This window comes from Panthera uncia, assembly GCF_023721935.1.
Source record: "Panthera uncia isolate 11264 chromosome B2 unlocalized genomic scaffold, Puncia_PCG_1.0 HiC_scaffold_24, whole genome shotgun sequence".
Classification (NCBI taxonomy): Eukaryota; Metazoa; Chordata; class Mammalia; order Carnivora; family Felidae; genus Panthera; species Panthera uncia.
In genome coordinates, this window is record NW_026057580.1 from 49647261 (window position 1) to 49664946 (window position 17686).

The window sequence follows — 17686 nt, forward strand, 5'->3', positions numbered from 1 at the left end:
ATTCTGCTGCCGCTGAGTCCGAGAGCAGCTTTGGCTAAAACTGTTACGTAAAAAATTTTTTAAACCTCTTGAATATGCCAGCTCTTTGCTGAGATCATTAATCCTTCCCTCTGGCTGCATAAAACCAGTCTGTCACATCCACCAGGGAGACAGCTTGGATTCTGAGTGGATTTGCAGGAAAGACCTGATGGACAAGATGAGTGCATGAATGTGCTTAGGAAATGCTGAGTAAACACACAAATGACCTGTTTTCACAAGGTTGCTTTATTTCTCCATCTAAGAACTCATGCTTTGTCTATGGCCACGGATGCTTGCTTTCCTCCCACATACACATCTTTTTTTCAGTGAAAAGACATTTGATTTTGAAGGAACTCGTACACCAAAGGGGAATTCATGATTATGTAAGTAAGCTCTTCTTCCGATCACGAGCATCAGATTAATTTTGGTCTTCAATCTTAAAATGTATAATTTCATCATAAATTAGGCTTGATTCCTATCCTGGGATATGGAATTATGAACACTAGAAGTGTAAAGATGTATGTGGTTATATTTAATCTACTGAAAGGAATAAAATGCTTAAAGACTACTTATTGCTTGCCTGCTGTGTTCAAGATGGAGAGGAGTTTAGTGTGGTAGAGACGTAGGGAGATGAGGGTGGAGGTCAGGAAGAACAGTAGCCAGAACTGAAACAGAATTGGGGTTTTATTATGTAAGAAGGAATCAAAAGAAGTTCTTTTGATTCTCTAAGCAAAGTGGGGTGACATGATCCACTTTATTTTTTTAAGGAATTCCTAACTGGAATCAGTTGGATCGGAGAAGTTGTAATAACAAAGGAGGGTGAGGTCTTGACCTAATGGAAGGGAAGATGAAAGAAGAGGAGGGAAGAGGACAGAAGAATGAGATGGTCAAGTTATTTCTGAAGTAGAATACATTTGCTGACTGAACAGAATGGGAGGTGATAGAAGTCAACAGTGTTATCTACAATTCTAGTTTGGAGGTAGGACTGGTGGATGGTACCACCATTAACCGATATCCATTAGAGGTAGACAAATTTGGGGGGAGAGGACGTAGATTTTTGACTTGTGGAGTGTGAGGTATCATGGGACTTCCAGATGCCCGATCTGGCAGCTGGAGTATAAAGAAGCCTGGAGCTCGGGAGAAAGGTCTGGACTGGAGAAATAGATTTGGAGCCTTCAGTGTATGGTGGTAGTTTAACCACAAGAAAGGGTGAGATCTTCCAGGAAAATAGAAGTCCCAGTGTAAGTGTAGAACCTTGAGAATCTATACTTTTTTTTTTTAAGATTTTATTTTAAGTACTCTCTATAGCCAATGTGGGGCTCCAACCCACAACCCCAAGATCAAGAGTTGCATGTCCTACCGATTGAGTCAGCCAGGTGCACTGGAACCTATACTTCGAATGGATGGATGGGAAGCCCGAACAAAAGCATAGAGGGTGACTATGAAAACCAAAGGAGTTTCTGGTTTGAGTGATGTGAGGAAGTGAAGGCAGAAAACAGCTTCAGCTGGATCTCCAAACTTCGATTAACTGTAGTTTCAGTTCAAAGATGTGGCAGGAAGCCAAATTACAGGAGTTAAACAGGAATTTGGGAGTGGGAATAATTCAGTATGGGGACTAATTCAGTGACTCCCAAATCTGGCCACTTCTCAGAATTATCCAGGTAATTTGTTTAAAAAGTCACATTGCTCCTGAAGATTTAGTGGGAAAGGGATGAGACCCATTAAAGTTCTTTTCTGTAGATTTTGTTTGAAAGATCACTCTTTTCCTCTCTTCCATTTGAAACAGGCCTATAAAAGGACTGGCTGGAACCCTAGAATTGTTCATAGATATTGTTGGTTTTCAAGAAATATTTGTTTTGTTTTGGATACATTTGAATACAATGTTAGGTCCTATCATTTTTTTTTAATCTTTCTTATTTTCAGTAGTTCAATTGTGGTCACAGTATGGAGAAAAACTCAGTTGGAGATAAGTGTAACTTTTTAAATAATGGCTTTACTGAAATATCATTCACATGTCATGAATTTACCTCTTAAAACTGTGGTTTTTAGTATGTTCAGAGTTGTGCAACCATCACCACTATCTAATTTTAGAACATTTTCATCTCCTCCCAAACAAACCTCATACCTCCTCCTTCCCTTCACTTCCCTTCAGCCCTTGGCAATCACCAATCTACTTTCTGTCTCTGTGGATTTGCCTAATCTGAACATTTCATATAAATGTAATTATACACTATGTAGCCTTGTGTGTCTGGCTTCACTCAGCATGTTGTCTTCTTTCTTCCTTTCTTTTTCTTTCTTTTCTTTCTCTTCTTCTCTCCTTCCTTCCTTCCTTCCTCTTTCCCTTCCATTCTTCCTTTCTTGCATGATGTTTTCAAGATTCATCCATGTTGCAGTATGTATAACTTCATTCCTCTTTATTGCCAAATAACATTCCATTGTAGAGACAGAACACATCTTGTTTATCCATTCTTCAGTCAATGGGCTTTTGGGTTTCCAGTTTGGGGCTACTAACAATAATGCTATGAATATTTATGTACAAGTTTGTGTGAACATGTTTTTATTTCTCTTGGCAATATACCTGGGAGTGTAATGGCTGGGTCATATGGTAACTCTGCTTAACTTTTGAGGAACTACAAGTTTTTCAAAGGGGCTGCCCCATTTTGCACTCCCACAAGTAATGGATAAGAACTCCAATTTCTCCAATTCCTCACTTTTTTACTCTAGCCATCATACTGGGTGTGAAGCAGCTTACTGTACTTCTGATGTGCATTTCCCTCATGACTGATGTTGAGCGTCTTTCCATGTTTATTGGTCATTTGTGTATCTTCTTTGTACAAATGTCTATTCAAATCCTTTGCCATTTCTCAATCAGGTTCTTTTTTTTTTTTTATTATTGAGTTATATGAGTTCTCTAGATATTCTAGATACAAGTCTCTTATCAGATATATTATCTGCAAATATTTTCTCCCATTCAGTGTTATCTTTTCACTTTTATCTGTTTTGAGAGAGAGAGAGAGAGTACATGCAAGCAGGAGAGGAGAAGAAAGGGAGAGAGAGAATCCCAAGCAGGCTCCGTACTGTCCGTGCAGAGCCGGATGTGGGTCTCAGTCCCACAAACCACGAGATTGTAACCTGAGCCAAAATCAAGAGTTGGATGCCTCACCAACTGATCCACCAAGTACTCCTTTCTTTTCACGTTATTAATGTTCTTTGAAACACAAAAAGTTTATTTTGATGAAATATTTTTTTCTTTGGTTGCTTGTGATTTTGGTCTTGTATCTAAGAAACCACTGCCTTACCCATGTCATGAAGATTTAGTATGTTTTACTTTAATAATCTTACAGTTTTTGCTCTTAACGCTAAGGTCTTAGGTCCATTTTAAGTTTTATATATGGTGTAAGACAGGGGATGTGTAACTTTAACATTTGCTCAGTTCTCTCAGGAAACAGGACTGGCCCCAGTGCTCATGCTCAGAGCTGTGGAAAGGCCCCAGTAAGCTGTCAGATTAGGCCAGAGAGCACAGTGGGACTCTGGTTACACACAGCCTTATGACCTACATTGAGGCTGTGGGCTTAAAAGACAGAATGAGATCTGTGCACTGAAGACGACACTGGCTGCAGTGTGAGGAATGGGGGAAGACTGGAGACTTGTTAGAGGTTACTGCACTAATTCAGAGGAGAGTAAGGCTCATTAGGGTAATGGCAGTGAGCACGAAGTGGTAAGATGGGAAAAAATATTTAAGGAGGTAGAATGGACAGAAGGCCGAATAACATAAAGAATACCACCTTTGGTCAAAACACGGTATGAATAAAGTCACTGGTTTTATTGAGCAGCTCAAACTAGTTCTGAAGGCAACTGTTCAAGAGGCGTTCCAAAGAGCTTCTGAGCAAGGTACAAGCCTCCCACAAAGGCTTAAACAGTACACATGTTAATGTACACATTAGTCTTTGTTAAGAGGCAGGTTCACTAAATGCATTTGCTTTTCATATACTTACTTGCAAATGATGGAACAATACAGGTTTTTCAGTACTTCAGCCTAGGTTTCTGCCCAAGTAAGTCCAGATGTGCGAGATTTGTTTACGGATTCTGGTCTATAAAAATGGGAGGTCTCAAGATACCAGAAAGTTTATTCATAGCCAAAAATAACAAAAAGATTTCTTATTCTCCTGAAATAGGAACTATTATATTTCCATAGTCAAAATGATAAACAACTTTAAAGGTTTTTTAAAAAAAATTAGGTGAGAATTTTGATGAAATTCATTTATTTCAGTGGAACAAAACAATAAGCAGCATGAAAATGTAAAGTGCTACATAAAAGCCCCACAATACATAAAATTTGAAAGGTTTCATTGGCTTAAACAGTTACAGGTGATACAGACATTATATATTTTTTTGACATGCTATTTTAACTACCTTGATATGTAGTCATGTGCTTTTTTGGTCAAAGAAAAAGCCATGAATTACCTAAACATGAGGACTGGGGGAAGGAGTCCTAAACCTTCACCAACCAGATACATATCTGGTTTTGTCCCGACACTCTAATTAAAGGGATAAGGTGGGGCTTTAAAAACAACTGTTTTCTGAAGAGTCTCTTCAAGTGGCGTTTGAGTAAGAATAGCCCCAAAGATCAATTTTGCTCATCAACTCCACGATGGGGATCAGATTGACAACTTAAGGATTTTTAAGTAGCATATGTGAGCTGAAAGGGAAGGAGCAAAAAATATGCCACTTTTCAGATATGTGTATCAGGTGCTTAAAACATCCCAATACAAACAAAAAGGTGACCTATCAGTTGACAGGTGAGGGAGGAGAGGCAAATCAGATAGAGAAGGATCTGCACAATTCAAAATCTTCTTGGCTTAATCAATCTTAAAGTATAGGTACACTCCATTGGAAACATGCAACAGGATCACGTAGATCCAGAGGTTGGCTCAAGTTTCACTGAGAAGAAGCGGAGGGAAGATTGTTCCTAGCACACGGTTCATCTACAATCAAAGGCTGAAAGCAGGGGGATTTTCTTCTTCTCAGGTGATAAGGTCATCTGGTCTTCCCAAGGGTCAGTGACTTCTTGCTAGGAGACCACTGAACTACTTCTAGTATTTTGTGTTCCAAACCAAGACTTCAGAATGTGCTTTCCCATGGCAATAAAGTTGTAAAATGGTAACCTTTAATTCTCCTGACATATGAGGTCTTCATAAAGTCCTTGAGCTTTTTAAAACTTTACTAACTTTGGCTGTAGATATAACAGAAACAATCTGTAAACACTTTTAAAATGCTAATTTATTAACGCTTAGACAATTATGTATTGTATAATAGTATACAGTATGTTTATTTTAGATGTGGACATAAAGGAAAATGGCTAGCAGATGAAAATAGAAATTTTGTCTAATAATTAACAGACCCAAAGTCCATAGCAGCAATAAAAATTAAATTTGCCTTTAATAGCATTTCACAAATTGTTTCTATCTTGCCCATAATTTTAGTTAGTTAAAACTACACTAAGGACTTTATGAACACCACCCTCCAAAGTATTCAAGATACATTATGGACAAACTTTTGTGGACCTGTCTAGAACCTGAACACCACTTACAACACTGAGTTGTAAAAAAAACTCACAAATGCACCCTTAGAACATAACCTATTTGAGAGCTGGGGACCTATATTTAAAAACTACATCTTCATTAACAAGTACTCTTAAGAGTGCCCTCAACGCTGTTACCAAACATGCTGAAGGCAATGCTTTTCTGTGATTCTATGTTCTCATCAGGCATTATGATGATAAAATTATCTACTAGAATCTGTGAAGTTAGCTAGTACTAAGTTATATATTGATTTTGCACTGACAATTATTTCTTCGGTTTTGATTAGGTGGACAATTCTAAGTAAAGGTTTTTCTCATTTCTATCACTGTTACTTGGGCCCTGAGCTTTTCTATTGAAACGGTACATAAAATATTTCAACATTATGCATATTCCTGGAATAATTACATTTATAGTGATTACAAAGCTAGACATGTAATACCTTCAAAAGATATACAATTCAAAGCAGAGCAAACATTAAAATCTGAAGATCCTTCCACTTGACTTCTGGAAGAAAATCAACTGATTTCTGGCTTGGACCCTTCCTTCCTTAAAAAAAAAATCTATGGAGGGTTGTTTCCTTTTTTATTTTTAAATCTTGTGTACATTTGGGAGAGAATGGGATAACAGCATATCAAAGTGGTTTCAAAGCATCCTTTCCTCTTCAAATAACATCCAGGAACAAAGATGTAATCTCATTTCCTCATAACTATTTGACTGAAATTGTTACTTTCACTGAACAACATTTAGGACACAATGTCAGTCACAGAATGGGCAATTCCAGTGCATCTTCTATGAATGACATTCTCAGCAAACTATCTGAAGAGCTCTACTTTCCCTTTTCAACTCTTATCCCTGTTATCACTCTACCTAAGTAGAAATAGAGTACTCAATAAATGGTACTGAGTAACTAGTAATACTCACTGGAACTTAAAACACCATCTTTTATCCAAAAATGCCAAAGGGCTATACAGAAAAGTATCACAAATTTACAAAAAAGAAGCCGAGGCATGAGAAACAACAATAAGTTATTTCCCTGTAAAGCAGGTCATATGGTGAGACAAGGGGCTGTGACTTCAGTCCCTTGAACTAAGCAGGATACAGTCTGAAAGTCTAGCTATATTTATACTGAATTTATAAGGATCAAAAAAGGAATGAAGGGTAAATACAAAATAATCTTTTTGTAAACAATTCTTAGATTATACCCAATGCAGAATGTTTAATGAAGCAGCAGAGTCACAGCTCTTAAGACACAAAACAATATTATAACTCAAAGTCAAATATGTACTCATTGGCCAGATATATTCGTCTGAATATAAGAGCTGCCAATGCCAAAGTCAAGATGACAATCAGGACAGCGGATCCGCCATGATCAGTGTGGTTGTCTCTTGGCTGCTGGCCCTGGATCACATCTGGGGAAGCAGACGACCGTCTTTGACTCTGCTGCTGGGCTCGGCGCTGTCGAGGGCTCATGGAGGTATTCTTAGCTACAGGTTGAGCAGGTTGTTGAAGGGATGCTGCTGAGGGGTTCTGGGCTCCGTACTAGAAAATTTTAGGGAGTTTTGTTTGAAACTGGCAAAGAAAACTTGTATACATATCTATTGTCCATTCAAGAGTACACAGAATCTCAGAGCACTAAAATACAACTAAAGGCAAAACTACCAAGCTGAATGCTGGGACTAATTACTCACCCTCCTGAATAAGCCAACAACACAACTTATTCTGAGTACTCACCAGGTGGAGAAAAAATTTATCAGCAACAAATAAGACAAGGACAGAGTTTAGCCATTTGCTCTATAGGAGGCCTTCTAATTCTCTTTCAGGTGTAACTCCAGCAATATCTGTTAAGCATCTGGACACCTCACTTCTTGTAGGAGAGCCAAGGAAGAAAGCAATGTGATTTCTTTTCTGCTAGAAAATTTGCCATCCTAAATGGCAAAAAAAAGTTTAACTCCTAACAGTGTGCCTTTCATGAACCAGGTCTCTTCCAACATGATCTTACTATATCAGCATACTTCCACCAACAATCATGGAGCATAGAGCGTAATTTCAAACCGTGCATTCTTCACAGCAGTACTGTTGTAAAAATCAGATGCAGGGGCGCCGGGGTGGCTCAGTCGGTTAAGTGTCCGACTTCAGTTCAGGTCACGATCTCGCGGTCCGCGAGTTCGAGCCCCGCGTCAGGCTCTGATGGCTCAGAGCCTGGAGCCTGCTTCCGATTCTGTGTCTCCCTCTCTCTCTGCCCCTCCCCCGTTCATGCTCTCTCTCTGTTTCAAAAATAAACGTTAAAAAAAAAAATTAAAAAAAAAAATAAAAATCAGATGTAGTTTTCAAACCAGACTTAGGCTTCCTCATAACTCCTGTCACCTGAACAAGTCTAGAAGAACCCTTTACTGTGTGTTTGAATTGTGTTACTTTACGTATGTAAAGCATACTTAGGCATACTAGTTACCCCCACAAAGCACAAGGTATCAACTGTTTTCTCTCCTTTCAATGACTGCCTAGGCGGTCAAGCATAACCATAATGTGGTACCAAGTGATTCAAAATCTTGAATAACAGTTTATAGATAATAAAGCTCTATAAAATATGAATTCTATTTATACAGACACCTTAACTCTTTTATTTTTTTAACATTTATTCATTTTTGAGAGTGAAAGAGACAGAGCATGAGCAGGGGAGGGAAAGAGAAAGAGGGAGACACAGAATCTGAAGCAGGTTCCTGGCTCTGAGCTGTCAGCACAGAGCCTGATGCGGGGCTCGAACCCACAAGCTGTGAGATCACGACCTGAGCCAAAGTCGGATGCTCAACCAACTGAGACACCCAGGCACCCCTAGACACCTTAACTCTTAATAACCCAATGGCCTTTAATTCTTTTACTGAAAACAACTTTATACTGGTTCTATTTGTGCCAACACCCTTTCAAATAAAAAATAAGAATGCATGTTTTATTCAGAATAACTGTAAAAACTGAGTAAATATAAAACATTAAAGTACTTTCTATGAGAGAAAATTTCAATATTGAGTAGGAAAAATAATCAAATAATATAATTCAAATACTTTCTTTAAAAGATAGCTTTGCCCTGGCAATAGCTATAAACATTAGGGAAGAAACTGCTGATCTGAGTTACCTACAGAAGAAATTACCTTTTAAATCTGACATTCATTTCAGCATTAAAAGGTTTAAATCGGGGCGCCTGGGTGGCTCAGTTGGTTAAGTGTCCGACTTCAGCTCAGGTCATGATCTCATGATTCGTGAGTTTGAGCCCCCCGTTGGGCTCTGTGCTAACAGCTCAGAGCCTAGAGTCTGCTTCAGATTCTGTGTCCCTCTATCTCTCTCTCTTTGCCCCAACCCCACTCACACTCTGTCTCTCTCTCTCTCAACAATAAATAAATATTAAAAAAATTTTTTAAAAGAGGTTTAAATCATCTGAGTTTCTTAAAACTATCCTTTGGAAGCACTCATACGGAATGACCCATAACACAGAAGTAGAAAAGGAACTACTGACTTTGAGTTAAAAATATAAAAGTTAGTGCTGATACTGAATTAGAGCTGCACAAACTTGGACTTCAAACTCCAGGACTCCCAGCAACAACACACTCATTGAAGAGAAGAGATCCACAAAGTGGCAGCATTTTATGAGGTCTGACATTGTCACAGGCATCCTATTATATCTTAATAAATACTCATTGGATTGAACTGAGTTACAGCAGCCAATACAGCAACATTCCATTTAAACTCTCCCATTCTTCCAACTACTCAGCCAAGAAGTTAAAAGTGTCTGATGCAGCAAAAGTGCTCAAGGCTTGCAGGCAAAGCTCTTAAGGAAAATAAAAAATATGAAGTTGCTATCAATCCAGAAACTAGCACAAGAGATTGGTTCAGTTTAAAGCTTTTCGTTTCTTTATTTTAAATACGTACTTTCAGAGACAGGGAGTGGGGGCACGCACGCACACACAGGAGCAGGGAAGGGGCAGAGAGAAGAGGAGAGAGAGAATCCCAAGCAGGCTCTGCGCTGACACATGGGGCTCAACCTCACAAACTGTGAGACTGTGACCTGAGCTGAAATCAAGAGTCAGACACTTAACCGACTGAGCTACCCAGGCGCCCCAAAGCTTTTATTTTATACATGTTATTTTTTCCATTAGTTTGAGGGGAAAATACAATGCCCATAACCCTGACTAGATCGGGGAGCCTTATCATTACTAGGCTGGCTCTACCACTTGGGAGATGCAGAGATGCAAGACCCTAAGCAAGTTATTCAACCTAAGGCTCAGCTCCTTCATCTGTACAGTGAGGATAATATCCAGTTCTGTAGTTACAAGGATTAAAGGCAGTAATGATATAAAGTGCTTAGGATACCCAACAGCTGATTAAATATTAGTTATTATTAACATTGTTACTATTAACATACCCCTTTGGAGACACTATATTTTGATTTTTAAAAAGTCATTACTTAGGACAGCTTTTCAGACCTCTGTTGGTATCATTAACATATTCAGAACAACACCTTAAAACACTGACCTTAGATATTTTAGTACATGCACTTCATGGAAATACTCATATAGACATACTGCTTTAATGTAATGAGATTCTTCTATTTCAGATGCCTTTTGATGTTTACTTATTTTTTTTTAGAAAGAGAGACAGACAGTGCAAGCGGGAGACAGGCAGAAAGAGAAAGAGGGAGACACAGAATCCGAAGCAGGCTCCAGGCTCTGAGCTGTCAGCAGAGCCCAATGCAGGGCTTGCACTCACAAACCGTGAGATCATGACCTGAGCTAAAGTCGGATGTTTAACAGACTGAGCCACTCAGGCGCCCCAAGATGCCTTTTAGATAATATATTACTGACTAGTGCTGCAATATAAAATTCTAAAATTTTTCCTATTTAAAACAATCACATTAAGGGAACACAGTAACAACCCCAAGGTTATAGACCCAGAGGAACCTAGACTATTTGGAGTTTAAGAACTAACTGGATAAAATCTTGGCAGGTCACATGGAGTTGGCTTTAGCATTTTCATAATGCTGTGTATGTTTGTTGGTAGGACTTGTAAATCTTTGCTGTTTACCTAAACTTGTCCAAACACGCCTATCACTGAATGCAGACTTAAGTCAGAACAATTTCCATCTCCTTAATTAAGATGAAGTGACCATTTTGGGGAAGATAGAAGTACATGATGTTGTATTTAATTTAATCTAATTAATTTTAAAAACCATCACAGTCACAAGTAAGTCCCCTGTAATACATATGAATTTTCTATAATAATCTGGAATAACCTGCATCTGTGAAGGAAGTTTTGTGTGTACTTTTTAATACAAAATGAAACAGTTTATTTGGAATCTCAATCCCTAGGAAGAGGGAAAAAATCTGACAGACTGGAAGAACATAAAACTACCATCAGTATTCTCCCCAGTCTACACAGCTAAAAAAATCTGCATCAAAAAGCAACAGATGGCCTGATATTATCTGCTGTATTTAGACTTTGGGCAATCTCTCGCCCCCTCAAGGCTAAAAAAACATAGCTTATCTGGGATTTGATGTATAACATTTTAGTGAATTTATATTACACTTGCATATAAAGCAGCCACCCCTAGCCAAAACCAAGTTTCAATTACTTCCACTGTGATCAATTTATATAATCATATTCTGAGATAAATCTGTATGTAAATATAATTAAGAGCTTAACTTGCAACTGTAGACAATTTATTGCTTATCACTGTTTTAACCAGAATTGGTATCAATTAATTACCTATACCTATTAAGAAGAATTCTAAGGGCGCCTGGGTGGCTCAGTCGGTTGAGCGTCTGACTTCAGCTCAGGTCACGATCTCGCGGTCCGCGAGTTCGAGCCCCGTGTCGGGCTCTGGGCTGATGGCTCAGAGCCTGGAGCTTGCTTCCGATTCTGTGTCTCCCTCTCTCTCTGCCCCTCCCCCGTTCATGCTGTGTCTCTCTCTGTCTCAAAAATAAATAAACATTAAAAAAAAATAATAATAATTAAAAAAAAATAAAAATAAATAAATAAAAAGAATTCTAAGTTTTATGTACTTTAAAATCAAAATGTATACCTCAAACTAATAACACTGTATGTCAACTAAACCGCAATAATAAAAATTGAAACAAATCAAATCAAACCAAAATGGAAAATACCACTGTAATAATATTACTGACTGTGCAATGTAATTTACTTAAACTTCTTGACTTCTTTACCTATATTTCTAGTATTTTTTAAGTACCAATTCTAAGATTCACTTATTCAATCAACAAATATGTACTGACCACCTAACTATATACAAGGCACTAGGCCAGGCACTGGGGATACAGAGCAGTAGAAAGAGAGCTCTGATCCTCAAGGAACTCAAAGTCTTGGAAGTAATATAGACAATAAATAATTAATAATAAAATAAATTACAAGTAGAATAAGTATAACTGAGATATGCAACAGAGGGACTTGACATAGATTTAAAAAGAGACTGAAGGCAGATTTAAACACATCAAAATATCAGGAGACTGTCCTTACAGGTGATAAAAGATCACCACCCTCCTCTCTATAATAGGTTGGTTCCATTTTTTCAAAAACTATAAAATAAAAAACAATTAGAATTCTAAAGGTGAAGAGTAATCTAAATATTTTCAAATATTTCTTTTTTTAAATTTTTTAAATGTTTTTTAAAACATTAAAGTGCGAGTGGGGGAGGGGCAGAAAGAGAGGGAGACACAGAATTGGAATCAGGGTCCAGGCTCTGAGCTGTCAGCACAGAGCTTGACATGGGGCTCGAATCCACGAACCATGAGATCATGACCTAAAGTCGGACGCTTAACCAACAGACCCACCCAGGCGCCCCATCAAATATTTCAAGGTAAAACATTTACTGACTAAAACAAACTCATAATATCTCTCTGCAATTCATAAAAATACATGGAGATCATGTACAAATGATTTCACTCTCCACATATACTTTTTCCTTGTATCTCCATCACCAGTTCTCCAAGTACTTCCTCCAGAGCACCCTCCCCCTGCCTTCCCTTTTCAACCTATTCTCTCTGTCCATCTCACTCTCTGAGAAGGGAGAGAACAATCACTTAGGACTATTCAGTCCCACTTTATAGTAAGTTATTCCTGAGGAAAGGGCAAATCTGTGTTTGCCAGCTTCTATTTCAATTTCCCTGACCCTTTAAAATCCTCTCTAAAACTGAAGGGGTGGCGGGGGGGGGAGAAAAGATGTGGCTAACTCAACCAAATAATCTGTTACCAAAAATACAGCTCATCTTTTATATTTAGAAAGGGAAGTCAACATTTTCCCCCATAATTCTAATTATTTAGCAACTATCCAGTCACATTTTCTTAATCAATCCCTGGTGACCTATGCCCACCAATATTTAGATAAAAGGTCAGAGCACAACTAACAAGACACATAGCATTCATCTAATCTTTCATTTAACAATTACTTATTGGACACTTACTATATGCAAGGAAGGCAGTGCTGTCTAACAGAACCTTCTGAGATGATAATGTTCAATACCTATGTTGTCCAATCTGGCAGCCACAAGCCCCACGTTGTCTATGGGTTACTTGAAATGTGGCCAGTGCGAGTGAGGAACCGAATTTTAAATTTAATTCTGAATAATTGAAAATATAAATTTAGATAGCTACATGTGGCTAGTGGCTACAGTACTGGGCAGGGCAGGTCTAATGCAAACCTTTGGCTCTAGTCCTTTATTGAGTATCTTAACGTGGCTTAACAAACCTGCCAAAGATACAGTGCCTATTTAGAAAGTGGCCAATGTATGTATAATTTGTTTTATTCAGAGTGTAGTGCTATATACTGTATAGCTATATAGTTATATACTATAACCAGCTCTTCAGAGAAATCAGAGAATTCTGGAGGAATGACAGGACCAAAAATTATTCAGTTCAGCTCCATTTAACAACAAAGAAGGCTTCAAAAGTATGAAAAATTTGCTTAAGACAGTAAGATTCATTAGAGGGAAGGGTGGGCTGGAGTCCACCTATCAGGAGAATCAAAATATTCAGATATTTCATCTAGAGATCTCCTCCTCCTATTGCAAATAATGATATTGATATACGCATACATATATGTAAAAGAAAGAGCCATACCGATGTACTGGCTGTAGCACCCTGGAATGTTGCAGGTATATCATCCTGTAAATCATTTAGTGAAAAAGAGTGGTTTAAGTCCGATTCAGCGATAGTCTTTCCAGATGAATTGACTTCTGCCTATAAAATAAGATAAACCCAAGAGCATATTACAACAAATATACAAAATAACCCACAAGCTACAAATTCTCTCTTGGACTTATTTTTAGGAAGAAACACAGACAATACTGCTCTCAAGGAGCCATTATTTGGTAAGAGACAAAGCTAACAGCCATGGTTCACAATCCACAATTCCAAATTAAGTTTTTGGTAATTGCCAGGCGAAGCCTGACAGATGAGGTTATTAACAGTCTTTGTCCCACATTAGTGTAAATATCCCCAGGTTTGCTCAGGGAATGTTAATAGATTTGATTACGGGGTACTGCCCCAGATGTCACTGCAGGTGCTAAAATATGGTATACGTTTGATATTTTCTAAAATCTGGAATTCGGATATACAAAACACATCTGGCCCTACAATTTTCAGAAAAGCAATTTTAAGTACAATTGGAATCCTCAGAAGAAAGAAAAAAACCAACACTTCCTAAGCACCTCCTCTTCCAGGCAATACAATAAATAGAAGGAAAAATTTCTCCTGAGAACTGGATATGAAAGGACAGACAGGATACAAGAGAGGTGAACAGGGAGGAAGCAGCATGTTGTTTAATGCAGGTTGACATTTTTTAATAGAGCTAATTAAATTCCAGAAGTAATTATATGCAATATATGTGGGAAAAAAGGACATCAGGGAGATATGCCAAAATATTATCAGCAGTTATTTCTTGGGGATGGGATTATGTATGATTGTTATTTCCTTCTAAATTATTATACTTTTGGGGCACCTGGGTGGCTCAGTTAAGCATCCAACTTCAGTTCAGGTCATGATCTCGCAATTTGTGAGTTTGAGCTCTGCGTCAGGCTCTGTGCTGACAGCTCAGAGCCTGGAGCCTGCTTTGGATTCTATGTTTCCCTCTCTCTCTGCCCCTCCCTTGCTCACGCTCTGTCTTTATCTCCCAAAAATAAACATTAAAAAAATAATACATTATTATATTTTTATAATAATTTATTAAGTATCAGGGACAATTCTAAATACAATATACTTAAGTATTAACTCACTCAATCCTCATAAGAATCCTACAAGATAAGTAACATTATTATTTACAGATAAAAAGGCACAGTGGCTAAGTAATACACCTGATGTCCTACTATTAATAAATAGCAAAGCTGAGATCTGAACCCCAGCATTATATACCAGAATCCAAGCTTTTTAAAAAAAATTTATTTTATTTGAGAGAGGGAGAGAGAGAGAGAGAGAGAGAGAGAGAGAGAGAGAATCTCAAGCAGGTTTTATGCTCAGCACAGAGCCTGACACAAGACTCAATCCCACAACCCTGGGATCATGACCTGAGCTGAAATCAAGAATTGGCTCAACCAACTGAGCCACACAGGGTGCCCCCAGAATCCAAGCTTTTAACTGGTATGCTGTAATGCTTTTGTGAATGTATGTTATTAGTGTCATAATAAGAAAAAATGATTTATAAAACCTTATTGCAACAGAACTATATTGCTTTACTTTCTATCCAGAACAAAAGGATCACATAATTAGAATTTATTTACGAATTTAGAGTACCTTAAAACTGATTTGTCTAGCCAGTTCCTTGGCTTCCTGGTCAGCTTGGCTTGAATCACTTCCAGATTTTAAAGGCAACAGGACATCCTTCATGGCACAGCCACATCCCTCACAACAGAAATCTTGTGATCTGGTAGGAAATAATTTTTTTGATGGGTATAAATTACATACTTGAATGGTAATTCAAGACACGCAACTACTGAATGATTAAATTTAAAATAAAAGAACACTGGATAATTCCATATCATATTCATCTACATGTAAATTAGACAATTATGGCAATAATTAAAGTTCTGAGACAAATATACAAGTTAGGTTGGTGTTAAAAAAGAAACTCATGTCACTTATATCTCAATTTTTAAAAATCTAAAATAAAAAAAGAAATCCAGGGCTTAGGTTCCATCTTTTTCTAATATACTATCTAAAGAAAACTAAGCTTTAGATCTATACAACAAAACATACAAAATGTCTAATTACACTGTCCTCAAGGTCACACTTAAAACTATGTTAAGCCTGTGGGAAAAAAGTCCATTATAAAGTTTAAATTATGTTTTAGCAGAAACATATATAAAACAGTAAAGAAACCATTAAAAATAGAATTTACAGGGGCGCCTGGGTGGCTCAGTCGGTTGAGCGTCTGACTTCGGCTCAGGTCATGATCTCGCAGTCCGTGAGTTCGAGCCCCGTGTCAGGCTCTGTGCTGACCGCTCAGAGCCTGGAGCCTGTTTCAGATTCTGTGTCTCCCTCTCTCTCTGACCCTCCCCCGTTCATGCTCTGTCTCTCTCTGTCTCAAAAATAAATAAACGTTAAAAAAATTTTTTTTTAATTAAAAAAAAAAAATAGAAGTTACAGATACTTCCAGGGAAAAAATTCACAAATCCGATTCATCTAAATAGCAGTATAGGATTCCACTCATATGTGGAATTTAAAGAAACAAAACAAATGAATACAGGGGAGAAAAAGAGAGGAGCAGATCAAGAAACAGACTCTTAACTACAGAGAACAAACAGATGGTTACCAGAGGGAGGTGGGTGGGGGGATGGGTGCAATAGGTGGTGGGGATTAAGGAGTGTACGTGCTGGGATGAGCGCTGGGTGTTTGTATGTAAGTGTTGAATCACTGAATCCTACACCTGAAACTAATATTGCACTGTATGTTAACTAGCTGGAATTTAAATAAAAACTTGGAAAAAATAAAAATAAAAAAATAAATAGCAGTATAACTCGAAAGACAGAGAACTTGTTTAAAATCCAAAGGCTGAAATTTATCACTCACTATATTAAATAGACTCAAGATAAACTTGTTAACTAGACTATCTCCTAAGATTTATTTGTTTTTCTATGTTTTCATTTTCCCCTTTGTAGTCCAGATAAAGCCAAAAGTGCCCTAAAGTTCACAAGAGTACTAAGGATTTGTAGGACTGGAAGTAAATATGTATAATACACAGGAGTATGTATTACATTGCTGAACTTAAAAAAAAAAATTGTTTTATTGTATTTACAGTTCAACATACTAAAAGCCTTAGGTCTTGAAAGAACATGTTATTGAATTTATTAAATAACTTCACATGAACAAAATATATGTAAAAGTAGTATGACTTCAGTACTTGTTGATGAATGTTTGTTTCACCAGAAGAAGGACTGCTGTCCATATCCTTTTGAGAGTCAGTTGTATCCAAATTATTTGCCTTAAAATGTGTCCACTTTTAACTGAGAAGTCAGATGAAACTTAAAGGGGAATGTTTATTTTTAATATTAGTTTATCCACAAGGACAATATGCTACTATGGATGAATACAAAATCATGCTTTTAAAAATCCTCTATCACAGACTAAGAAGCTAGAATCTTACACAGAGAAGTCTAGAACAAAAAAACAAAGTTCTTTTTTTTTCCTCCTTATACATGAACTGAAGTATCAAGACAGAAAGCCAACAAAGAAAAAAAAGAAAGCTGTATGTTCAAAGTACATATTATAATTTGCAATTAATAGCTAAAGTAAGGTATATCCCCAGAACCGGGCAACAAGGTTTACAAAGAAAAGTTGGGTCACCTGTATCGCTCAGTCAGTTAAGCAAGAGATTCTTCATTTCGGCTCAGGTCATGATTTTACAGTTTGTGAGACCAGGCCCCACGTCAGGCTCTGCACTCACAGCACTGAGCCTGCTTGGGATTATCTCTTCCTCTCTCTCTCTGCCCCTCCCCTGCTTGCACACACATGTATGTGCACTCTTTCTCTCAAATAAATAAACATTAAGAAAGAAAGAAAGAAAGAAAGAAAGAAAGAAAGAAAGAAAGAAAGAA

General features: G+C 37.6%; 1 protein-coding gene across 3 annotated transcripts in view; it reads right to left on the reverse strand.

Annotated features, from left to right (window-relative positions):
- Positions 1-6788: 6788 nt before the first annotated feature.
- The window catches only part of UBE2J1 (ubiquitin conjugating enzyme E2 J1), a 26520-nt gene continuing 15622 nt past the window's right edge, over positions 6789-17686 (reverse strand). For all 3 annotated transcript variants that reach the window (XM_049652917.1, XM_049652918.1, XM_049652919.1), the window contains exons 6-8: positions 15387-15516; positions 13719-13838; positions 6789-7139 (exon numbers count right to left, since the gene is read on the reverse strand). In XM_049652917.1, coding sequence (XP_049508874.1) covers positions 6861-7139; positions 13719-13838; positions 15387-15516 — 529 coding nt within the window. In that variant the 3' untranslated portion in view covers positions 6789-6860. The remainder of the gene's footprint in view (positions 7140-13718; positions 13839-15386; positions 15517-17686) is intronic.